General features: G+C 49.1%; 1 protein-coding gene across 1 annotated transcript in view; it reads right to left on the reverse strand.

Moving 5' to 3' along the window:
- The window catches only part of LOC142588777 (uncharacterized), a 67,186-nt gene that overhangs the window by 14,765 nt on the left and 34,461 nt on the right, over positions 1–17,960 (reverse strand). Inside the window, exons 9-10 of the mRNA XM_075700595.1 lie at positions 17,535–17,697; positions 13,098–13,222 (exon numbers count right to left, since the gene is read on the reverse strand). Coding sequence (XP_075556710.1) covers positions 13,098–13,222; positions 17,535–17,697 — 288 coding nt within the window. The remainder of the gene's footprint in view (positions 1–13,097; positions 13,223–17,534; positions 17,698–17,960) is intronic.

Below are 17,960 nucleotides of genomic sequence, written 5' to 3' on the forward strand. Positions count from 1 at the left end.
TCGCTTCGATCCTGCTAAGCCTGTCGTCCTTACCGTAGATGCGTCGCCGTACGATGTGGGAGCCGTCCCGGCACACCGGGACAAAGATGGCCAGGAACGCCGTGTGTCGTTTGCTTCTCGTCGGCTTCATGCTGCAGAGCAACGTTACAGCCAGCTGGCCAAGGAAGGTATGGCCATCATGTTCGGTGTCGAACGCTTCCACCAGTATTTGTGGGGCCAGAAGTTCGAGGCGGTCAAGGACAATAAGTCGCTGTTGGGGCTGCTGGGGCCTGACAAGGCAGTTCCGGTGCAGGCGTCACCTCGAATGGTACGCTGGGCCTTGAGGCTGGCAGCTTGCAGTTACCAGCTGGTTTACCGTCCGGGAAAGGACCTGAGACCTGCTCATGCCCTGAGCCGTCTGGCCCTGCCAGAGGTGCCTGATGCTGTTCCAGAACCTGCTAAAGTGTTCATGCTGGAACACGCGTACCCGGAGGTGCTCTCCAGACCTGCGGTATCTCACGCGACGGGACCCAGTCCTGTCTCAGGTGGTCAAGGCGGTGTCCCGTGAAGAGGAATTGGTGCAGCAGGCCTATAGCCACAAAGCCGCTGAGCTGAGCTTGCAGCAGGGCTGCCTACTGTGGGGTTCCAGGGTGGTGATCCCACAAAGCGTCCGGTCCAGGGTCCTGCAGTTGCTGCATGCGGGTAATCCTGGCGTAGAAAAGACGAAGATGGTGGCCCGGTCCCATGTTTGGTGGCCTGGCCTAGACCAGCACATCCCTCACTTGTGCAGAGCTGCCAAATCTGCCAGGAGCATCAGCAAGCCTCGCGTTTTGTGGAATTCACCCCCTGGCCGTTCCCACAGAGACCCTGGTCCCGCCCACATGTGGATTTTGGGGCACCTATCAAGGACCATTACTTCCTGGTGGTGGCGGACGCCTTTTCGAATTGGGCAGAGGTTCTACCTGTCACCACTCCATCAGCAGGTGCGACCATTGCAGCGCTACTACAGGTCTTCGCCGCCCAGGGGTTGCCCGATGTCATCGTGTCCGACATTGGTCCTCCTTCCGCCAACAGAGTTCCTGGCCTCGCTGACGAAGAACGGTATCCGCCGGATGATGGTTCCGCTTCATATGGTGCAGCCGAGCGGGTGGTGCAAACCATCAAGCAGAAGCTCAAGAAGAGTCAAACTGGAGATTTCCGGACGAAGATTGCCCGGATACTGTTTCAGTACCGGACCACGCCCCTGCGATGTCACTGGCCGTGTCCCCTGTGAGCTCCCACTGGGTCGGATGGTCGAGACACCCTTGGACGTCTTGCATCCTGACCTCCGATCCGCAGTGCTTTTGAGGCAGCTGAAGCAGAAGCTGGCTGCTGACCAAGGGCGCCGTCTCGGGCCTTTGCCAGAGTTTGGAGCTCCAGTTTTCACCAGGAACTTCCGCCCTGGCCCATCCTGGTCTGCCGGACAGGTGGTGTCTCCTGCCAGCGCTTCATCGCTGCTAGTCCGCATGTCAGACGGGGCCATGTGGCACAAACACGCCGACCATGTCGGACCTCGCCTCGGGACCTGGCCAGCACCCTCGACTGCCACTTCTGAGTGCCAGCCCGCATGATCGCTTCCAGCGGAGCACCACCCACCTCGTAGGCGGCAACCGTTGCCAGTGGTGCTGCACCCGTTGGACCGGTGTCGAGCCTGGCACCACTCTCAAGGCCGACCACTGCGGATGCTCCGGATGGAGCGAGGCTGCCTCAGGCAGCACCCGGCCTTGCCACACCCGACCCATCAACACCGGTGCCCAGGCGGAGTACTCGACGGCGGAGGCCACGGGACCATTACTCGCCTGGGTAGCAGGCACCGTCGACTTGGCTCGGACGGTGGCAGAGCCTTCTGCTCTGAACACGGACGTTTCTTTCTTTTATTTAACAAACTGGGGGTAAGGGGGTGTAGCAAGCATGTGACGCCCCCTCAGGTATAATGTTCGTTCGCCGCCAGGCTTTGTGGCCTGCCAAGCTCGGCAGCCAACATTGGTCACCGCATTGCAATAAACACCGACGAGCGCAGCTGCTCGGTGGTCAGTCACCGTTCAGCACCGCCACGCTGCGGAGCGTCCGGCTAACGGAGGGTGCCTCGAGCCCTCCCTTGTTCACGAACCCGGGTGGATCCTGACAGGGAGAAGCCGATAATAACACTCTAATGCAATTAGCGTTATTCTTGCAGTTCAAAACCTTTTGGGGGCTAACTGTAGATCTATCTACCTGCCACTTCAACCGCTTTGCCATGAACCTCGGCCTCTGTATACTCCATGGTGTAATGGAAAGCGCGTCGGGGCTGCTGCGCTCAAGGAACATGATTCAAAACCAACCGTCGGTCCAACTTGGTTCACTAGGTATGCGGCAATCTACCGATGTGCCGCTCTTCAACGAACCTCTTCGACGGGGATGCAGGGACTGGGTATATGGCATGCGTAGGTACCGTTTTGAATAAATCTCTTTCACGACATGCATGAAGCCACAGGGTTTTGCTGGTCTTTTCAACGACCTCTTTGTTAGTGCCACTAGCCGTGTGCCACTTTTAATGAATGTCTTTGACGCCAACTACATGGGTAATTAGGTAATTGCCACAGGGAACGGTGCTGCTCTGTATTGCCGAAAAAAGAAGAAAACCTGACAGAGCCGATCTCCCTATGGCTGTCGACGATTATGCGCTTAGTATTGAAGCCATGAACCGACGAAACATATGGCCAGCGCCGAAATTCCTTATGAAAGAGGCGTTTATTGGAGCGGGACTCCCCTCTCGGGCATCGATGATAGTAATAATTATAATGGTTTCTTGGCATCCTCTTTGGCCTTTGAAATGACGCATCGGCAAAGAGTCAGCTTGCGGTAATCAGCATGCTTGAGGTAACCTGCATGCTTGAGGTAATCAGGTATGCTACCCATGCTTTTCATTGTAGCATTTTTCTATACATCTCCTTAATCTATTTTCTCTTCCTCAAGACTTGTCTATCTGCCTGGTACTGCTACCAAGCCCTGTAAGGGATCCGGTCGTATCAATTTCTTTCCTGCTTTTTCTTTTCACCAATACCCCAAAGCTTTCTTGCTTGTTTCTACTGCTGACGAGATGATACTTCCGTCGACTTTCAATCCAAGCGCTTTTAGAAGGTGTGCGTTGGCAACGTGCCTCACAGTGTGGATTCGTTCGCATAACATTAGGATGGGCTGTGTTGTCTCCCTATTTTCGCTCCAGCATACACATGCCTCATCTTGTTGGGAATATTTCCTCCTGTATGTTGATGTCCTTAGGCAACCAGTTCTACCTTATATCGTAAGGCACTGCCCTGTGTGTTCCGATTTACCTTCCTTATTTCTTTCTACCCATTCTTGTAAATATCCACGGTCTTTTTTGCTTACATTCCGCATATCCACTTCACTATCACTGTTTCTCTCGCTTTTTTTTAGAGGATTGCTGGTTCTCTACTTACACTTTCATTTGCCCTGTACTTTGCTGCAAACTTTCTTAACCTCTTCCTCCATTTTGTGTCAATGCTGTTCAAGTACAGATGCTTGAGCACTTTAGCGGCCCATTTATTTTGATGCATGTCCCTGATTTTTGCTTCAAAGCTAATTTTGCTTGGCGCTCCTCTAACTTCAAAACAGGCCCAACCCATGTCACCCTACACTGCCTCATTTGTGATTTCGCCGTGTGTTCCCAAAGCAAACTGGCCTACCAATCTTCGATGAACTTTCGCCCCGTTAAGTTACCTGATTTTAAGCACAGAATGATGTTTGCGAACGTTCGCGCTGGTAACATTACTCCTTCCCAAATTCTACGCGCCACCTCATATGTATTGTGCCCCCAAAGTGCTGTATGTTTCATTATTGCTGCATTCCGCTTCCCATTTTCTGCTAATCTTGGCGGGTGCTCGAGTGAGTCTTTCCTTCGTTTATGCGAACGCCAAGCTATATATTGTCACGTGGTAGTCACGTTAAAGAACACAGTAGCAATACTGCGAAAGACAAAACTAGCTTTTATTGGGTGAACCTGTGCCCACAAAATCAGGCTACACCTAAAACGCAACGATAGCGGCGAACACAGTCGCCGTTCGTCGAAAATCTGATCAGCGGGTCAAGTGCGTCGGCTTTTATACATCAGTCGTCGAATGTTCCAGAGTAATCGCTGGGACCCGCATGCCTTCCAAAAAGTTCTACACCATTGGCGTCGCGCATACATGCAGTCAGATTACGCAAGGTTCGGCGACAACAGACAGCAGATCGAACCACCGATAACATGCCAGAAACTTCCGACACATGCAAGCGCGTCCTGCGCTGTGCGATAACATTTGTTAGGCGGTGAAACATGTCGCCCGATAAAGACAGGTACACGCGTCAATACCCCCCCCTCTTAAAAAAGCATTGACCCGATGCTGCAAACAAACGAAAGCAATAAAGAAAAGCTCTCGTAGCAAAGAAAACAACAAAATAAGGAAGTCCGTCAGCGCCCGTAAAAGGGTTTAAGACGGGCCACGTGGACCACTTCAGATCGTGCGCAGCGCCGCTGTGAATGCGAAATGCCGTCTGGCACGACCTCATAGTCTAGCGCGCAATACGTCGGATGACATTGCGGGGTCCGAAATAGCGTCGCAATAGTTTCTCGCTCGGTCCTCGGGGGCGTGTCGGGGTCCATACCCAAACCCGGTTGCCGGGCTGGTACTCGACGTAGCGTCGTCAGAGGTTGTAGTGTCGGCTTTCGGTACGCTGCTGGTTCTTGATCTGTAGGCAGGCGAGCTATCGAGCTTCTTCGGTGCGCTGGAGATAGGTAGCGACGTCAAGATTCTCCTCGTCACTGACGTGCGGCAGCATGGCGTCGAGCGTCGTGGTCGCGTACATACCGTAAACCAGCTTAAACGGCATGATCTGTGTTGTTTCTTGCACCACCGTGTTGTAAGCGATGTTACGTACGGCAGGACGGCATCCCAGGTCTTGTGTTCGACGTCCACGTACATTGCTAGCATGTCAGCGAGGGCCTTAATCAGACGCTCAGTAAGACCATTCGTATGTGGGTGGTGGCCATTGTCCTCCTTTGCCTTGTCTGACCGTACTGCAGAATGGCTTGGGTGAGCTCGGCTGTAAAGGCTGTTCCTCTGTCGGTGATGAGGACTTTTGGGGCGCCATGTCGCAGCAGGATGTTTTCGACAAAGAATTTCGCCACTTCGGCTGCGCTACCTTTCGGCAGTGTTTTAGTTTCAGCGAAGCGGGTGAGGTGGTCCATCGCCACGACGATCCACTTATTTCCGGTTGTTGACGTCGGAAACGGTCCCAACAAGTCAATCCCGATCTGCTGGAATGGTCGGCAAGGAGGCTCGATTGGCTGTAGTAATCCTGCTGGCCTTGTCGGTGGTGTCTTGCGTCGCTGACAGTCTCGTCATGTTCTGACATAACGGGCGACGTCAACGGTCAGGCGCGGCCAATAATACCTTTCCTGTAACCTCGATAGCGTCCGGCAAAATCCGCGGTGTCCAGCGGTCGGATCGTCATGCAGGGCGTGCAATACTTGTGGACGCAGCGCCGACGGAAGAATAAGACGTTAGTTGGCGCGCACTGGTGAGAAGTTCTTCTTTACGAGTAGGTTGTTTTGAAGCGAGAACGAAGAAAATCCTCGCTTAAATACGTTGGGGACAACGTCGATGTGCCCTTCCAAATACTCGACGAGGTTGTTCAACTCCGGGTCTGCTCGCTGCTGTTCAGTGAAGTCTTCCGCGCTTAAAATGCCAAGAATGGCGTCGTCATCTTCGTCATCTTGCGGCGGCCAGTCAATGGGGGCGCGTGATAGGCAATCGGCGTTAGAGTGTTTTCGTCCGGACTTGTAGGTTACAGTGATATCATATTCTTGCAGTCTTAGGCTCCACCACGCCAGCCGTCCTGAAGGATCCTTTACGTTCGCTAGCCAACACATGGCGTGGTGGTCGTGACAACTTTGAATGGTCTACCATATAGTAAGGGCGCCATTTCGCTGCAGTCCAAACAATTGCGAGGCATTCCTTTTCAGTTGTAGAATAATTGCCTTCCACTTTTCACAACGACCGGCTAGGGTAAGCTATCACATGTTCATGTCCGTCTTTTCTCTGCACTAGGACGGCACCGAGGCCTAGGCTACTGGCGTAAGTGTGGATTTCGGTATCGGCGTCCTCGTCGAAGTGCGCAAGTACGGGTGGCGACTGCATGCGTCGTTTGAGTTCTTCAAATGCGTCGCCCTGCGGCGTTTCTCACTTGAACTGGATGTCACATTTAGTTAGCTGTGTCAGCGGCTCAGCGATGCGTGAAAAGTGCTTGACAAAGCGCCTGTAGTAGGTACACGTGCCAAGGAATCTACGCACTGCCTTCTTGTCGATGGGCGGCAGGAACTTTGCGATGGCAGCTGTCTTCTGCGGGTCGGGGCGGACTCCAGACTTGCTGATGACGTGGCCTAAGAACAGAAGCTCATTGTAGGGTAAGTGGCACTTTTCTGGCTTTAGAGTGAGCCCTGATGACTTGATGGCCTCTAGTACTGTCGCAAGCCGCCTAAGGTGATCGTCGAAATTTCCAGCGAAGATGACGACGTCATCCAAGTAAACAAGACAGGTCTACCGCTTCAATCCTGCTAACACCGTGTCCATGACGTGCTGGAACGTTGCAGGCGCCGAGCACAGTTCGAATGGCCTGACCTTGAACTCGTAGAGGCCGTCTGGCGTAATGAAGGCGGCCTTTTCGCGATCTCTCTCGTGGACTTCTATTTGCCAGTAGCCAGACTTGAGATCCATCGATGAGAAGTATTTTGCGTTGCAGAGCCGATCTAATGCGTCGTCTATCCCTGGTAGGGGTGTACATCCTTCTTTGTGATCTTGTTCAGTCGACGATAATCGACGCAGAAACGTAAAGTTCCGTCCTTTTTCTTGACCAAGACAACAGGGGATGCCCACAGGCTTTTCGACGGCTGGATGATGTCGTCAAACAGCATCTCGTCGACTTCTTCTCTTATAGCTTCACGTTCTCGCGATGAAACTCGGCAAGTGCTCTGGCGGAGTGGTCGAGCGGAATCCTCGGTGATTATGCGATGCTTTGCGACTGTTGTTTGCCGAATCCTCGATGACGTCCAAAAACAGCCTTTGCATCGTCCGAGCAGACTTCTGAGCTGTTGTTTCTTAATCATGGGGAGACTTGGATTAATGACGTAGTCTGCTTCGGGAAGCATGATCGTCGGGGTAGATGCGGCGGAATCCGAGAGGACAAACGCATTACTGGTTTCCAGAATTTCCTCGATGGACGCGATCGTCGTGCCGTTGTTGATGTGCTTGAACTCCTGGCTGAAGTTTGTCAGCAACATTTCTTTTCCCTCCGTGCAGTCGAGCGATCCCTCTTCCGACGCAAATTTCACGGTCTAGCAGTAGACGTTGGTCCCCCTCGATGACGCCTTCTACGTCGGCGGGTGTTTTCGTGCCGACAGAAACGACAATGCTGAAGCGAGGCGGGATGCTGAGTTGACTTTCGAGCACGCTTATGGCAGGATGACAACAAGAGCTTTCCGGCGGTATTGCTCGATCTTCCGACAGCGTTATCGACTTCGACTTCAAGTCGATGATTGCACCGGGTTGGTTCAGGAAGTCCATGCCGAGAATGACGTCTCGTGAACACTGTTGGAGGATAACGAAGGTGGCAGGGTAAGTCCGGTCATGAACGGTAATTCTTGCCGTGCAGATTCCAGTCGGCGTGATGAGGTATCCTCTAGTGGTCCGAATTTAAGGGCCTTCCCATGCAGTCTTAACTTTCTTCAACTGGGCGGCGATGGGTCCACTCATGACGGAGTAATCGGCTCCTGTGTCTACTGAGGCCGCGACTGTGTGGCCATCGAGAAGCACGTTGAGGTCGGTGGTTCTTTGTCTTGCGTTACAGTTAGGTCTTGGCGTCGGATCACGGCTGCGTCGCGTTGACCTGTGGTTGGTACTTGACGTTGTCAGGTTGCCTTTCGTCGGCGTATTCTTTCCTTCCGGACTCTGTCGGAACAGCGGCGTGTCGCTGTTATGTCGTCGAAGCGCTCTCTTCGGCGTCTTCGTCGGCGGCGGGGATCTTCGTCAGTTCGACGAACAGCTACCGCACCTCCATCGGTTGCTGCTTTTAGTTTTCCGGACATGGGCTCGCAGAGCAGCCCCGGGCTGGGCCAGGGTATGGTCGACGCTGCGGCAACAGGTAGCGGCCTAGTGACGGCGAACGGGACGGTCGTCGAGGGCTCCACTCAGTAGTGCCGAGGTAGTCGGCGATATCGCGAGGTCGCTCACCAAGCTGTGGTCGCGGCGCGTTCACAGCGAACCTTCGCAGTCCCATCTCCCGGTATGGGCATCGGCGGTAGACGTGACCGGCATCGCCGCAGCGGTAGCAGAGTGGGCGGGGGTCGGGGGTGCGCCAAATGTCCGTCTTCCTCACGTAGGTGCGCTGGGCGACGGGTGGTCGTGCTGGCAGTGGCGGCGGCGGACGACAAAATTGCGGCGTTACAGGGCCCTGGCGCGGTCGCAGAGGGGGATCTTGACGGCGCGCGATGGTAACGTAGGTCATCGCTTCTGGCTGGGGATGCGGTAATTGAGGTTGCACCTCAGGAACTCCCAGAGATAGCTGAACCTCATCTTTCACGATGTCAGCGATCGAGGCTATTTGAGGCTCCGACGAAGGCAAGACCTTGCCTAGTTCTTCGCGCACAACGGCCCTGATGGTCTCTTGGAAATCACCGGAGCCCAGTGCTTGGATGGCGCACTGAGGCGTGAGCACTTGGCGGTTATATTCCCTAGTGCACATTTCTAAAGTTTTCTAAATCGTCGTAGCCTCTGTCAGAAACTCAGCTACGGTCTTAGATGGGTTTAGAATTAGTCCGGCGAAAAGTTCTTGTTTTACGCCTCGCATCAAGAAGCGCACTTTTTTCTCTTCGGACTATTCCGGGCCGGTGTGCCGGAAAAGACGGGTCATCTCTTCTGTGAAGATGGCGATGGCCTCATTGGGTAGTTGGCCTCGGGTTTCCAGCAGAACTTCGGCCCTTTCTTTTCGGACATCATCATCATTAGCAGCAGCAGCAGCATCATCATCATCAGCAGCATGGTTACGCCCACTGCAGGGCAAAGGCCGCTCCCATACTTCTCCAACAACCCCGGTCATGTACTAATTATGGCCATGCCATGCCTGCAAACTTCTTAATCTCATCCGCCCACCTAACTTTCTGCCGCCCCCTGCTACGCTTCTGTTCTCTTGGGATCCAGTCCGTAACCCTTAATGACCATCGGTTATCTTCCCTCCTCATTACATGTCCTGCCCATGCCCATTTCTTTTTCTTGATTTCAACTAAAATGTCATTAACTCGCGTTTGTTCCCTCACCCAATCTGCTCTTTTCTTATCCCTTAAATTACACCTATCATTCTTCTTTCCATAGCTCGTTGCGTCGTCCTCAATTTGAGTAGAACCCTTTTCGTAAGCCTCCAGGTTTCGAACCCGTAGGTGAGTACTGGTAAGACACAGCTATTATATACTTCTTTCTTGAGGGATAATCGCAACCTGCTGTTCATGATCTGAGAATGCCTGCCAAACGCACCCCAGCCCATTCTTATTCTTCTGATTATTTCTGTCTCATGATCCGGATCCGCCGTCACTACCTGCCCTAAGTAGATGTATTCCCTTACGACTTCCAGTGCCTCGCTGCCTATTTTAAATTGCTGTTCTCTCCCGAGACTGTTAAGCATTACTTCATCATCAGCGTCATCAGCGAATCGCAAGTTACTAAGGTATTCTCCATTAACTTTTATCCCCAATTCTTCCCAATCCAGGTCTCTGAATACCTCCTGTAAACACGCCGTGAATAGCATTCGAGATGTCGTATCTCCCTGCCTGACGCCTTTCTTTATTGGAATTTGTTGCTTGCTTTATGGAGGACTACGGTGGCTTTGGAGCCGCTATAGATATCTTTCAGTATTTTTACATACGGCTCGTCTACACCCTGATTCCGTAATGCCTCTATGACTGCTGAGGTTTCTACAGAATCAAACGCTTTCTCGTAATCAATGAAAGCTATATATAAGGGTTGGTTATATTCCGCACATTTCTCTATCACCTGATTGATAGTGTGAATATGATCTATTTGTTGAGTAGCCTTTACGGAATCCTGCCTGGTCCTTTGCTTGACAGAAGTCTAAGGTGTTCCTGATTCTATTGGCGATTACATTAGTAAATAGTTTGTAGGCAACGTACAGTAAGCTAATCGGTCTATAATTTTTCAAGTCTTTGGCGTCCCCTTTCTTATGGATTAGGATTATGTTAGCGTTCTTCCAAGATTCCGGTACGCTCGAGGTCATGAGGCATTGCGTATACAGGGTGGCCAGTTTCTCTAGAACAATCTGTCCACCATCCTTCAACAAATCTGTTGTTACCTGATCCTCCCCAGCTGCCTTCACCCTTTGCATATCTCCCAAGGCTTTCTTTACTTCTTCTGGCGTTACCTTTGGGATTTCGAATTCCTCTGGACTAATTTCTCTTCCATTATCGTCGAGGGTGCCACTGGTACTGCATAAATCTCTATAGAGATCCTCAGCCACTTGAACTATCTCATCCATATTAGTAATGATATTGCCGGCTTTGTCTCTTAACGCATACATCTGATTCTTGCCAATTCCTAGTTTCTTCTTCACTGTTTTTAGGCTTCCTCCGTTCCTGAGAGCATGTTCGATTCTATCCATATTATACTTCCTTATGTCAGCTGTCTTACGCCCATGTTGCAAGGGTGGACTCCCGGTTCTCGAACCAAGTCCTCGCGGCATCTTCCAAGGAGAAGTACACATGTCGTAGATAATCCTCAGAGGTCCAGTTGGTGAAGGTCGATATCCTTTCGAAGGTTTCGAGCCAGGTTTACGGATCCTCCGACGTAGCTCCACGGAAGGTAGGGGACTCTCTGGGTTGTTAAGTACGATGGGTGACACTGGGGCTGCCATTGTGGTTGTCTTGGCCACAATCTTCTCGGTCTTCTCAGGTAGTAGTCCGTGCTAAGGGGGCAGGTGTTGTAGACGACAGCTTGCTCGATGGTCCGGGACTATGTTGGTGCTCTCTTTGCGGTCGGGGCTTGGATCACGGCTTCTCGGGCGCGCCCGGTACATGGACGAAAAGCATCTCCACCAGAAGCAGGCCTGTACTTGTCTTTATCGGGCGACACGTTTCAATATATTGCTTCACTGTGGGTATGACATGCTGTTGAATGAAACCCAGTAATTACTCGTTTTTGCAGTGAAGCTGTATATGATTAGTCGATTCGTCCATCCATCCGCCCGTCTGTCGCCTGTATGCCGAAAACTCCTCCGGCGCAACCCCATGCGCGTGCGCGAAAAAAAGAAAAAGTCGCGGCCGTCGCTCTTAAGTTAGTCATCCTACCTACATGTTATGACGCATGACTTTCGTGGCCATATCGAAAACGTGAGATGGCAGCGGTCGTTCACTCGCATTGGAGAGTGAAAAAGCGTAATAAAAGGCAATAGTGTGTCTGCTAATCGTCGACGTTTACATCGACCTAGCGTGCCCCGATGGAAAGTGCATTATATCCTTCCTGTTGGAATGGTTTCGAAATGAGTGCTACGCGGACGTCAAATGCCGACCACGCGTCACCGGTCGTGCATAGGTTTAACCTTCGGCAAGAACGTGTCTAGCATAGCAATACAACCGATCGCGCTGCAGCACAGCTACCACAAAGCTATGGTCGCACTGGTAATGAATGGGACAAAAAAAGGCGATAAAAGCCACGAATGTACCTGTATGTGTCTTTATTCAATCAATATAGCAATAAAGATATAAATCAGTAAAGCTGTCAATATGGCCTTCCCAATACAGCTTCGCTGGTTAGCCTTCTTCACAGAGTGAAAGGCAACTAATTTTTTTTCATTGAAATTCCCCATTCCAGATTTCTGTGTGCGAAACCTAAGGCCTAGATTTGCCGCTACATTGCCACACATATTCGCCAATCTATGTAAACATCTTGCATTGTCCGCTGGTTGCACTATGCCATTCGCATACTTAAATCCAGGGACCTTCTGCTGCACCATTGACCCATTCCGCGGATAGGAAATTCACACCCTAGATCACTGTTTTCCAGTCGTCTTTCAATGCTGTTTACACAAAGCAGCTAACAATGAGCCTCTAGCCAACTTGGGTCATCTAGTATAAGTCACTGGGTATGCGAACAATACTAAGAGTTATCATACACCAGCGCGTCACGCATCTAGTCTCGGAAGCCACGCTTGGGCTTCTCGGCATTGCCACTGGATGGTGCAGCGTATCCGGAAAGACGCGTGAGAGAGGATCCCGGCTGCCTCACGATGCCTTTCTCAGCGCATGCACTGGCGTTCCATCCTTTTCGCAGGCTTCGTGGGGGCGTCAACAGATGGCGCAGAGTGTTCATATGGTAGCCCGAGAAAGGAGTCTGCTGCAGTACGTGCCTCATACACGGGCGTGTCGACGGTGGCAATACGTTGTGTGGCTATATGACTTCAATGCTAATACGATTACCGTCAACGGTCGTAGTTATATGGGGTCTGCGAAATTTTTATCGATGAGTCGTAGACAATTATACTTTTATTAGGCATTGCGTACCATTCTTGGATGCAAAGCATACATCTGGCTTGGTTTCTTCGGTTCAGGAAAAATAAAGGATTAGAACATCGAAACAAACATTTTTGCTGATCCGTTCTATTTATTAACACAATGACAAAGAGGCCGGCTGTTACGTAATGTTGCAGTCGTAGGTGCCACTCATGTATCAGTTCATTTAATATGATAATTAAAAAAGCACACCACCGTGGAATTCAGTTTATACGCAGATTTTTGTGTGCCACCCATATTTTGCATATCCTTCCCCACTAGCCATTACTAAATGGGCTTGATGCGTATTTTGTGAGTAACGGAATGTAGGCACACACGAATGTCCCGCGACAAATAATTTTATCTTGCCAGTTGGTGCATACCAGCTTCAGGTAGATTTAGTAAATCCGCCTCGACATCCTAAAACATTCAATTAGCTTTTACTTATCCTAAGAAGCGAACGCAGGCAAAATTTGGTGATCGTTGTACTCACGACGCGACGTTCTCGGCGGCGTATGCAAGTTTTCCCCAGGAATCGGTGTCGTTGTAGTAGTAGTACCCGATGCCGACAAATACCTTGTAGCGGCTGGTGTCATTTCCCAGGAGTTGCCGCATCTCCTGCAAAGAAACCGGCAGTCCATTTAGCTCCGGCAGTCTGTGTTACACCCGTTCATACCCTTATTTCATATTTTGTCTACTGCCTGAGAGGTGTAAGCACATTGTGCTTACAGCAACCATCTGTATGTTGTTTCTCACATTTATTTTTGAGTAATTGATTGATTGATTGACTGATTAATTGGTTGGTTGGTTGATTGATTGATTGATTGACTGACCTACTGAATGTATGATTCATTTATTTATTTATTTACACGCCTAATCGCCATGATCGCAGATTGCGCGTTCAGAAAACAATGCTCGCAGCATTTGCAGAGAAGCCAAGCTTCTGTTTCAGGGGCTTTTCCCATTTGCGGCTGTGCTCCCAATATCAGTTTTTCACGTTGTAGCTCAGTCTATAATTTGGCACAATTACGTACATCATCACCGTAAAATAACAACTTTATGGCAGTGAAATAAAAAAGTTATTTAACAAACGTGCGTGTGGTATGCAACTAAAATGTATCTTTATGTATAATCAAACACACTTACCGCTTTACAAGCTTTCGTATTCGATTTTATAGCATCGAATACAAGTTTGAAATGCCACAAATTATTAAGAAGAACGATATTCATTACGTACGAGAATTTATGGTAAGCTTCGGGTGATGATTACAGGCTTTTAAAGGTATATTAACTGCGTATGGAGGTGTTTCTGCTCCAGGGCCAGGATTTTACATCGCGACATGGCTTCAGAAATTGCGCATGAACAGGGTGTCAGATATTGCTGAAACGCTGGCTAGAATGAAGGCCATAACCTTTAACGTTAAAAAACATGCTGCAGGCTATACATCAAGTTTCATTAGACCTTGCTATTCGGTGTTCCTCCAGCTTCTATGTTCATTCAGAAATATAGACAGCAGTCTCTACCTTTTGGCTTCGTTTCGAAGCTAGAAGCATTGTCAATATTAGATACAGTATCTGACAGATTTCATCAGTAGTGGAACAAAGCATGCTCTTACCACAGCCACGAAGGCACAGTTACAGAGAATTAGAGATTGGGGGACTTGGAACCCATTCGGGATTGCAGCGTGCATCGAACTATACATCGTAAATGCACAATAAACAACGACCTTGTTCTATTTACTTGTTGCTTTTTGCACACTGCTGGCATGCAAAGAAACATAATTATTATAACTTATTCCTCGTATAAGGAGAAAAAAACGTTGAGAAATAACGCATATTTATTAATATTACTGTCAGACAATCGATACAAAAAAATTGTTGTGGTCTGATAGTGCTATATGGCAACCTCCACTCTGCACACGTCAATCAGGGTTACGCGGTACGCGGGGAATAGTGGCAAAAAGTACGTCATCGGCGAAGTTGTCGCAAATGGCCAGATAAACTCGAAATTTATAGCAGTTCTAGAACACCCTGTTAGACCAGGACCACTACCAGAACAACCAGTAAAAATCACGTGACGTTGAAATTTCCGTATATATATATATATATATATGTATATATATTATAGTGTTCGCTTTTCAGTAAAAAGCATATTCCACTTCACAGAGGCATATTATTTAGTTTTTCAGAGGAAGTTTTAGCTTGGCCGTAAACGTACTAATCCTTGCAGGGTGCGCTTAGCTTATCAGTGTACGTATAACTCTTAGAAGAGGGACATTATCTTACGAGTAAACGTATTGTCTTTTGCGAAATACCGGGTTACCGGAAACGCAAACGTGAATGATCATGATGAATATCTTTGGCATCCCCTTTGAAACGGGGCGATGATAGATTCGCCTAGCCTTCTTGATTTAATCAGGCATGCTATACACGCCTTTGTAGCAATTCTTTTGTAGAAATTGCTAATTTGTAGCAATTCCTTTGTAGCAATTGCTACGAACGGGTGCATATCTGAATTTCCCTTTCTTCATGCTATACATGCTTTTGATTCTAGCATTCTTGCGCACATCCTCATCTTTTTTTTTCTCTTCCTCAAAAACTTTTTATCTGCATGCCTTTTACCGCTATCTATACCTGTAACGAATCCGCTCGTATCAATCTCTTCCCTACTTTTTTTTCCATCAATACTCAAGACTACTTTTTGCTTATCTCGTATGCTGACTGGTTGGAGCTTCCGTCCACTTTAAATCCAAGTGTTTCTGAATGGTGTGCATTACCTACTCACTGGGCTAATACCTTTGCATTGCATTAGGGTGTGCTAAGCGGTCTCCGGATGTTTCGCTGTAGTAGAAACATGCCTCATATTGTTGCAAATATTTGCTCCGGTATGTTCTTTTTTTCCTTAGACAACCAGCTCGAGCCTCATATAGCAAGGCACTGCCCTTTGTGTCATCATGCAAATTTTCTTTTTTAATTCATTTCATCCCATTCCCGTAAATCTCCGTGATTTTCTTAGTCTCCACTATTTGCACCTAAATCTGTTTCTTCCACCTTCTTTTTGATGACTCCTGGTTGTCCATTTGCATTTTCGATTACGTCGTCCTGGCTGCCAACTTTCTTGGCTCATTCCTCCATTTTGTGCCCTCGCTTTTCAAGCGCAGACACTTGTGCACTTTAGCCGTCCGTTCACATTCAATCATGTTTCTGAGTCTTTTTTCAAAACCTTGCTATGCGCTTCCCTGCCTTGAAAACAGGCCTAACCCATGTCACTCTGCATTGCCTCATTTGTGATTTTACCGTGGGCTTCCAAAGCCAACCGTCCTACCGATTTTTCGTTTACTTCCGATTCCGACAAGATATCCGATTTTTAGGCGCAGAACGGCATTCGCGAACGTTAGTGGCGGTACCATTACTCCACTGCAGGTTCCACATACCACTTTATATTAAATGTGGTGCCACGAGTGGCTCGATGGATGGATGGATGGATGGATGGATGGATGGATGGATGTTATGAGCGGGCCCTTTGGAACGAGGTGGTACGTTGCGCCACCGGGTTGGTGGCGTCACCTGGTGCCGCAGATTTTAGCCACAGAATAAAGACCTGTTATTTCTGTAACAAATGACATTTTGTTTAGGTGCTAGCGTAAAGTGCTGGCAGTAACGTGACTGTTGACATGCAGCCTTTTTTTTATTTTTCTTCGACAAGAACACACAGGTACAGGAGAACTGGTCTAACATGTTGCTCTTGGGCAAAGCGTCACGAGGTGTCACTACCAACATTTTTCATTCACCCATGTATTGCGTAACCCGATATTCCGTGAAGGTTAACACGTTTACGGACAGCTTCCGGATACGTATACGTGAGCAGCCGGGTTGGTTGCGCCGTCAAATCCGCAAACTATAAACGAAGAGAGCAAGTATTTACTATTACACCGGGCTGCCATACGTTGCTTAAGGGCCGATATAAAGCGTCGGAAGCGACCTGAATGCTAACGTTTAGCCTTCTCTTTTTCTTTTTTTCGATGAGAACACTCACACAACACAACAACCTTTCAAACACGTTGTAGTTGCACAAAGTGTCAAAAGCTGTAACTTGAGCGTTGCATTGACCCATTGTAGAACTAGAAAGCTTACCAGCAAGTATGAGGCCGGTATAGTAAGCAACGTAGAAACAAAGAACGTTAAACACAAAGTAAGAGGTACAGAGTCAATCTCCTAGGTGGCAGCAATGGAAAGGAAACCGGCTATAAGTAGCTACCTATGAAGTAAAAACGAAATCAGATGGAAATATGTTATGATAGCTAAAAGGGAAGTTAAACTTTTCGAACCGAGATCAGGATACCTTGAAACGCGTAGCTGTATAGCGACGTGCACACAAAAGAGAAGCATATGCTTGCTGTGGTAAGGCTAGGCAAACGATGAAACCTTTTTTTTTTCTTCTTGAATGTGAAGATATTCAGCCGGCTTTCGGTTTAGGCTACGGTGGCCCACTCGAAGCCCTGGATCGGGTTCATGGATAGCAAAGGGAAAGTAAACATGTCCACAACCTAGATTAGTAAATGGCGGTTGGACATTTGAAGGCCACAAAGTAGGGAGACCGCAAAACAACAGAGGAGTACAAAACCGAAGTTCCCAATAACGTATCAGATATTTTGATGCAGGCCATTTATTGTCTCTGAAAAAATAAGACATGTAGGAGATTCAGCAAAGTGAGAAATATGTAGTTTGTTGGGGCAAGCCGCCACTTTATTTCAAAGGGGATGCTCATAGCATCTATCCATCCACCCATCCATGCTCCAGCAATATAGCATTCTGTCAATATCTGTCTAATAGAACGTCAGAGTGTATGCGCAAAAAGTTTATCTGGTCGTTGACGCCAGTGTGCGGTACATGCAAGTGGCAAAATTGCGCGGACAGGACCATCACTTACGCTAAGTACTTTTGGCGCGATTGCGTTGGACACAGTCTCAACCGTGTTTGCTGTGCCGTAAATGTCCAGGATGCCGTAGTGGTGGACTCGCGACTCGCTCCGAAGTTGCTTCAGCTGGCTCCTGATCTGCGTGTTGCTGAACATGTTGTCTGCCAGCAGCATCCTGCGAGCGAATCGAATCGGGGCGGGACGCGAACTTCATGGCGTGACCGAGGCTCTCTGTCACGCAATTTGTTACCGTGTAATTCTTACTAAATAAAACCCAGGAGGAAAACCTCGCTCCACCATCCCATGTACGAGTTTCTTTACAGGTGCGTGTTCCACCGCGGCAATGTGGAAATGCGAGTCTGCGAGGCACGCCTCTAATATCACTCGTGCTTGAGCTTAGCCATTACCACCCGAATAATGCAAGCAAGTAAAGAAACC

This window comes from Dermacentor variabilis, chromosome 7 (assembly GCF_050947875.1).
Source record: "Dermacentor variabilis isolate Ectoservices chromosome 7, ASM5094787v1, whole genome shotgun sequence".
Classification (NCBI taxonomy): domain Eukaryota; kingdom Metazoa; phylum Arthropoda; class Arachnida; order Ixodida; family Ixodidae; genus Dermacentor; species Dermacentor variabilis.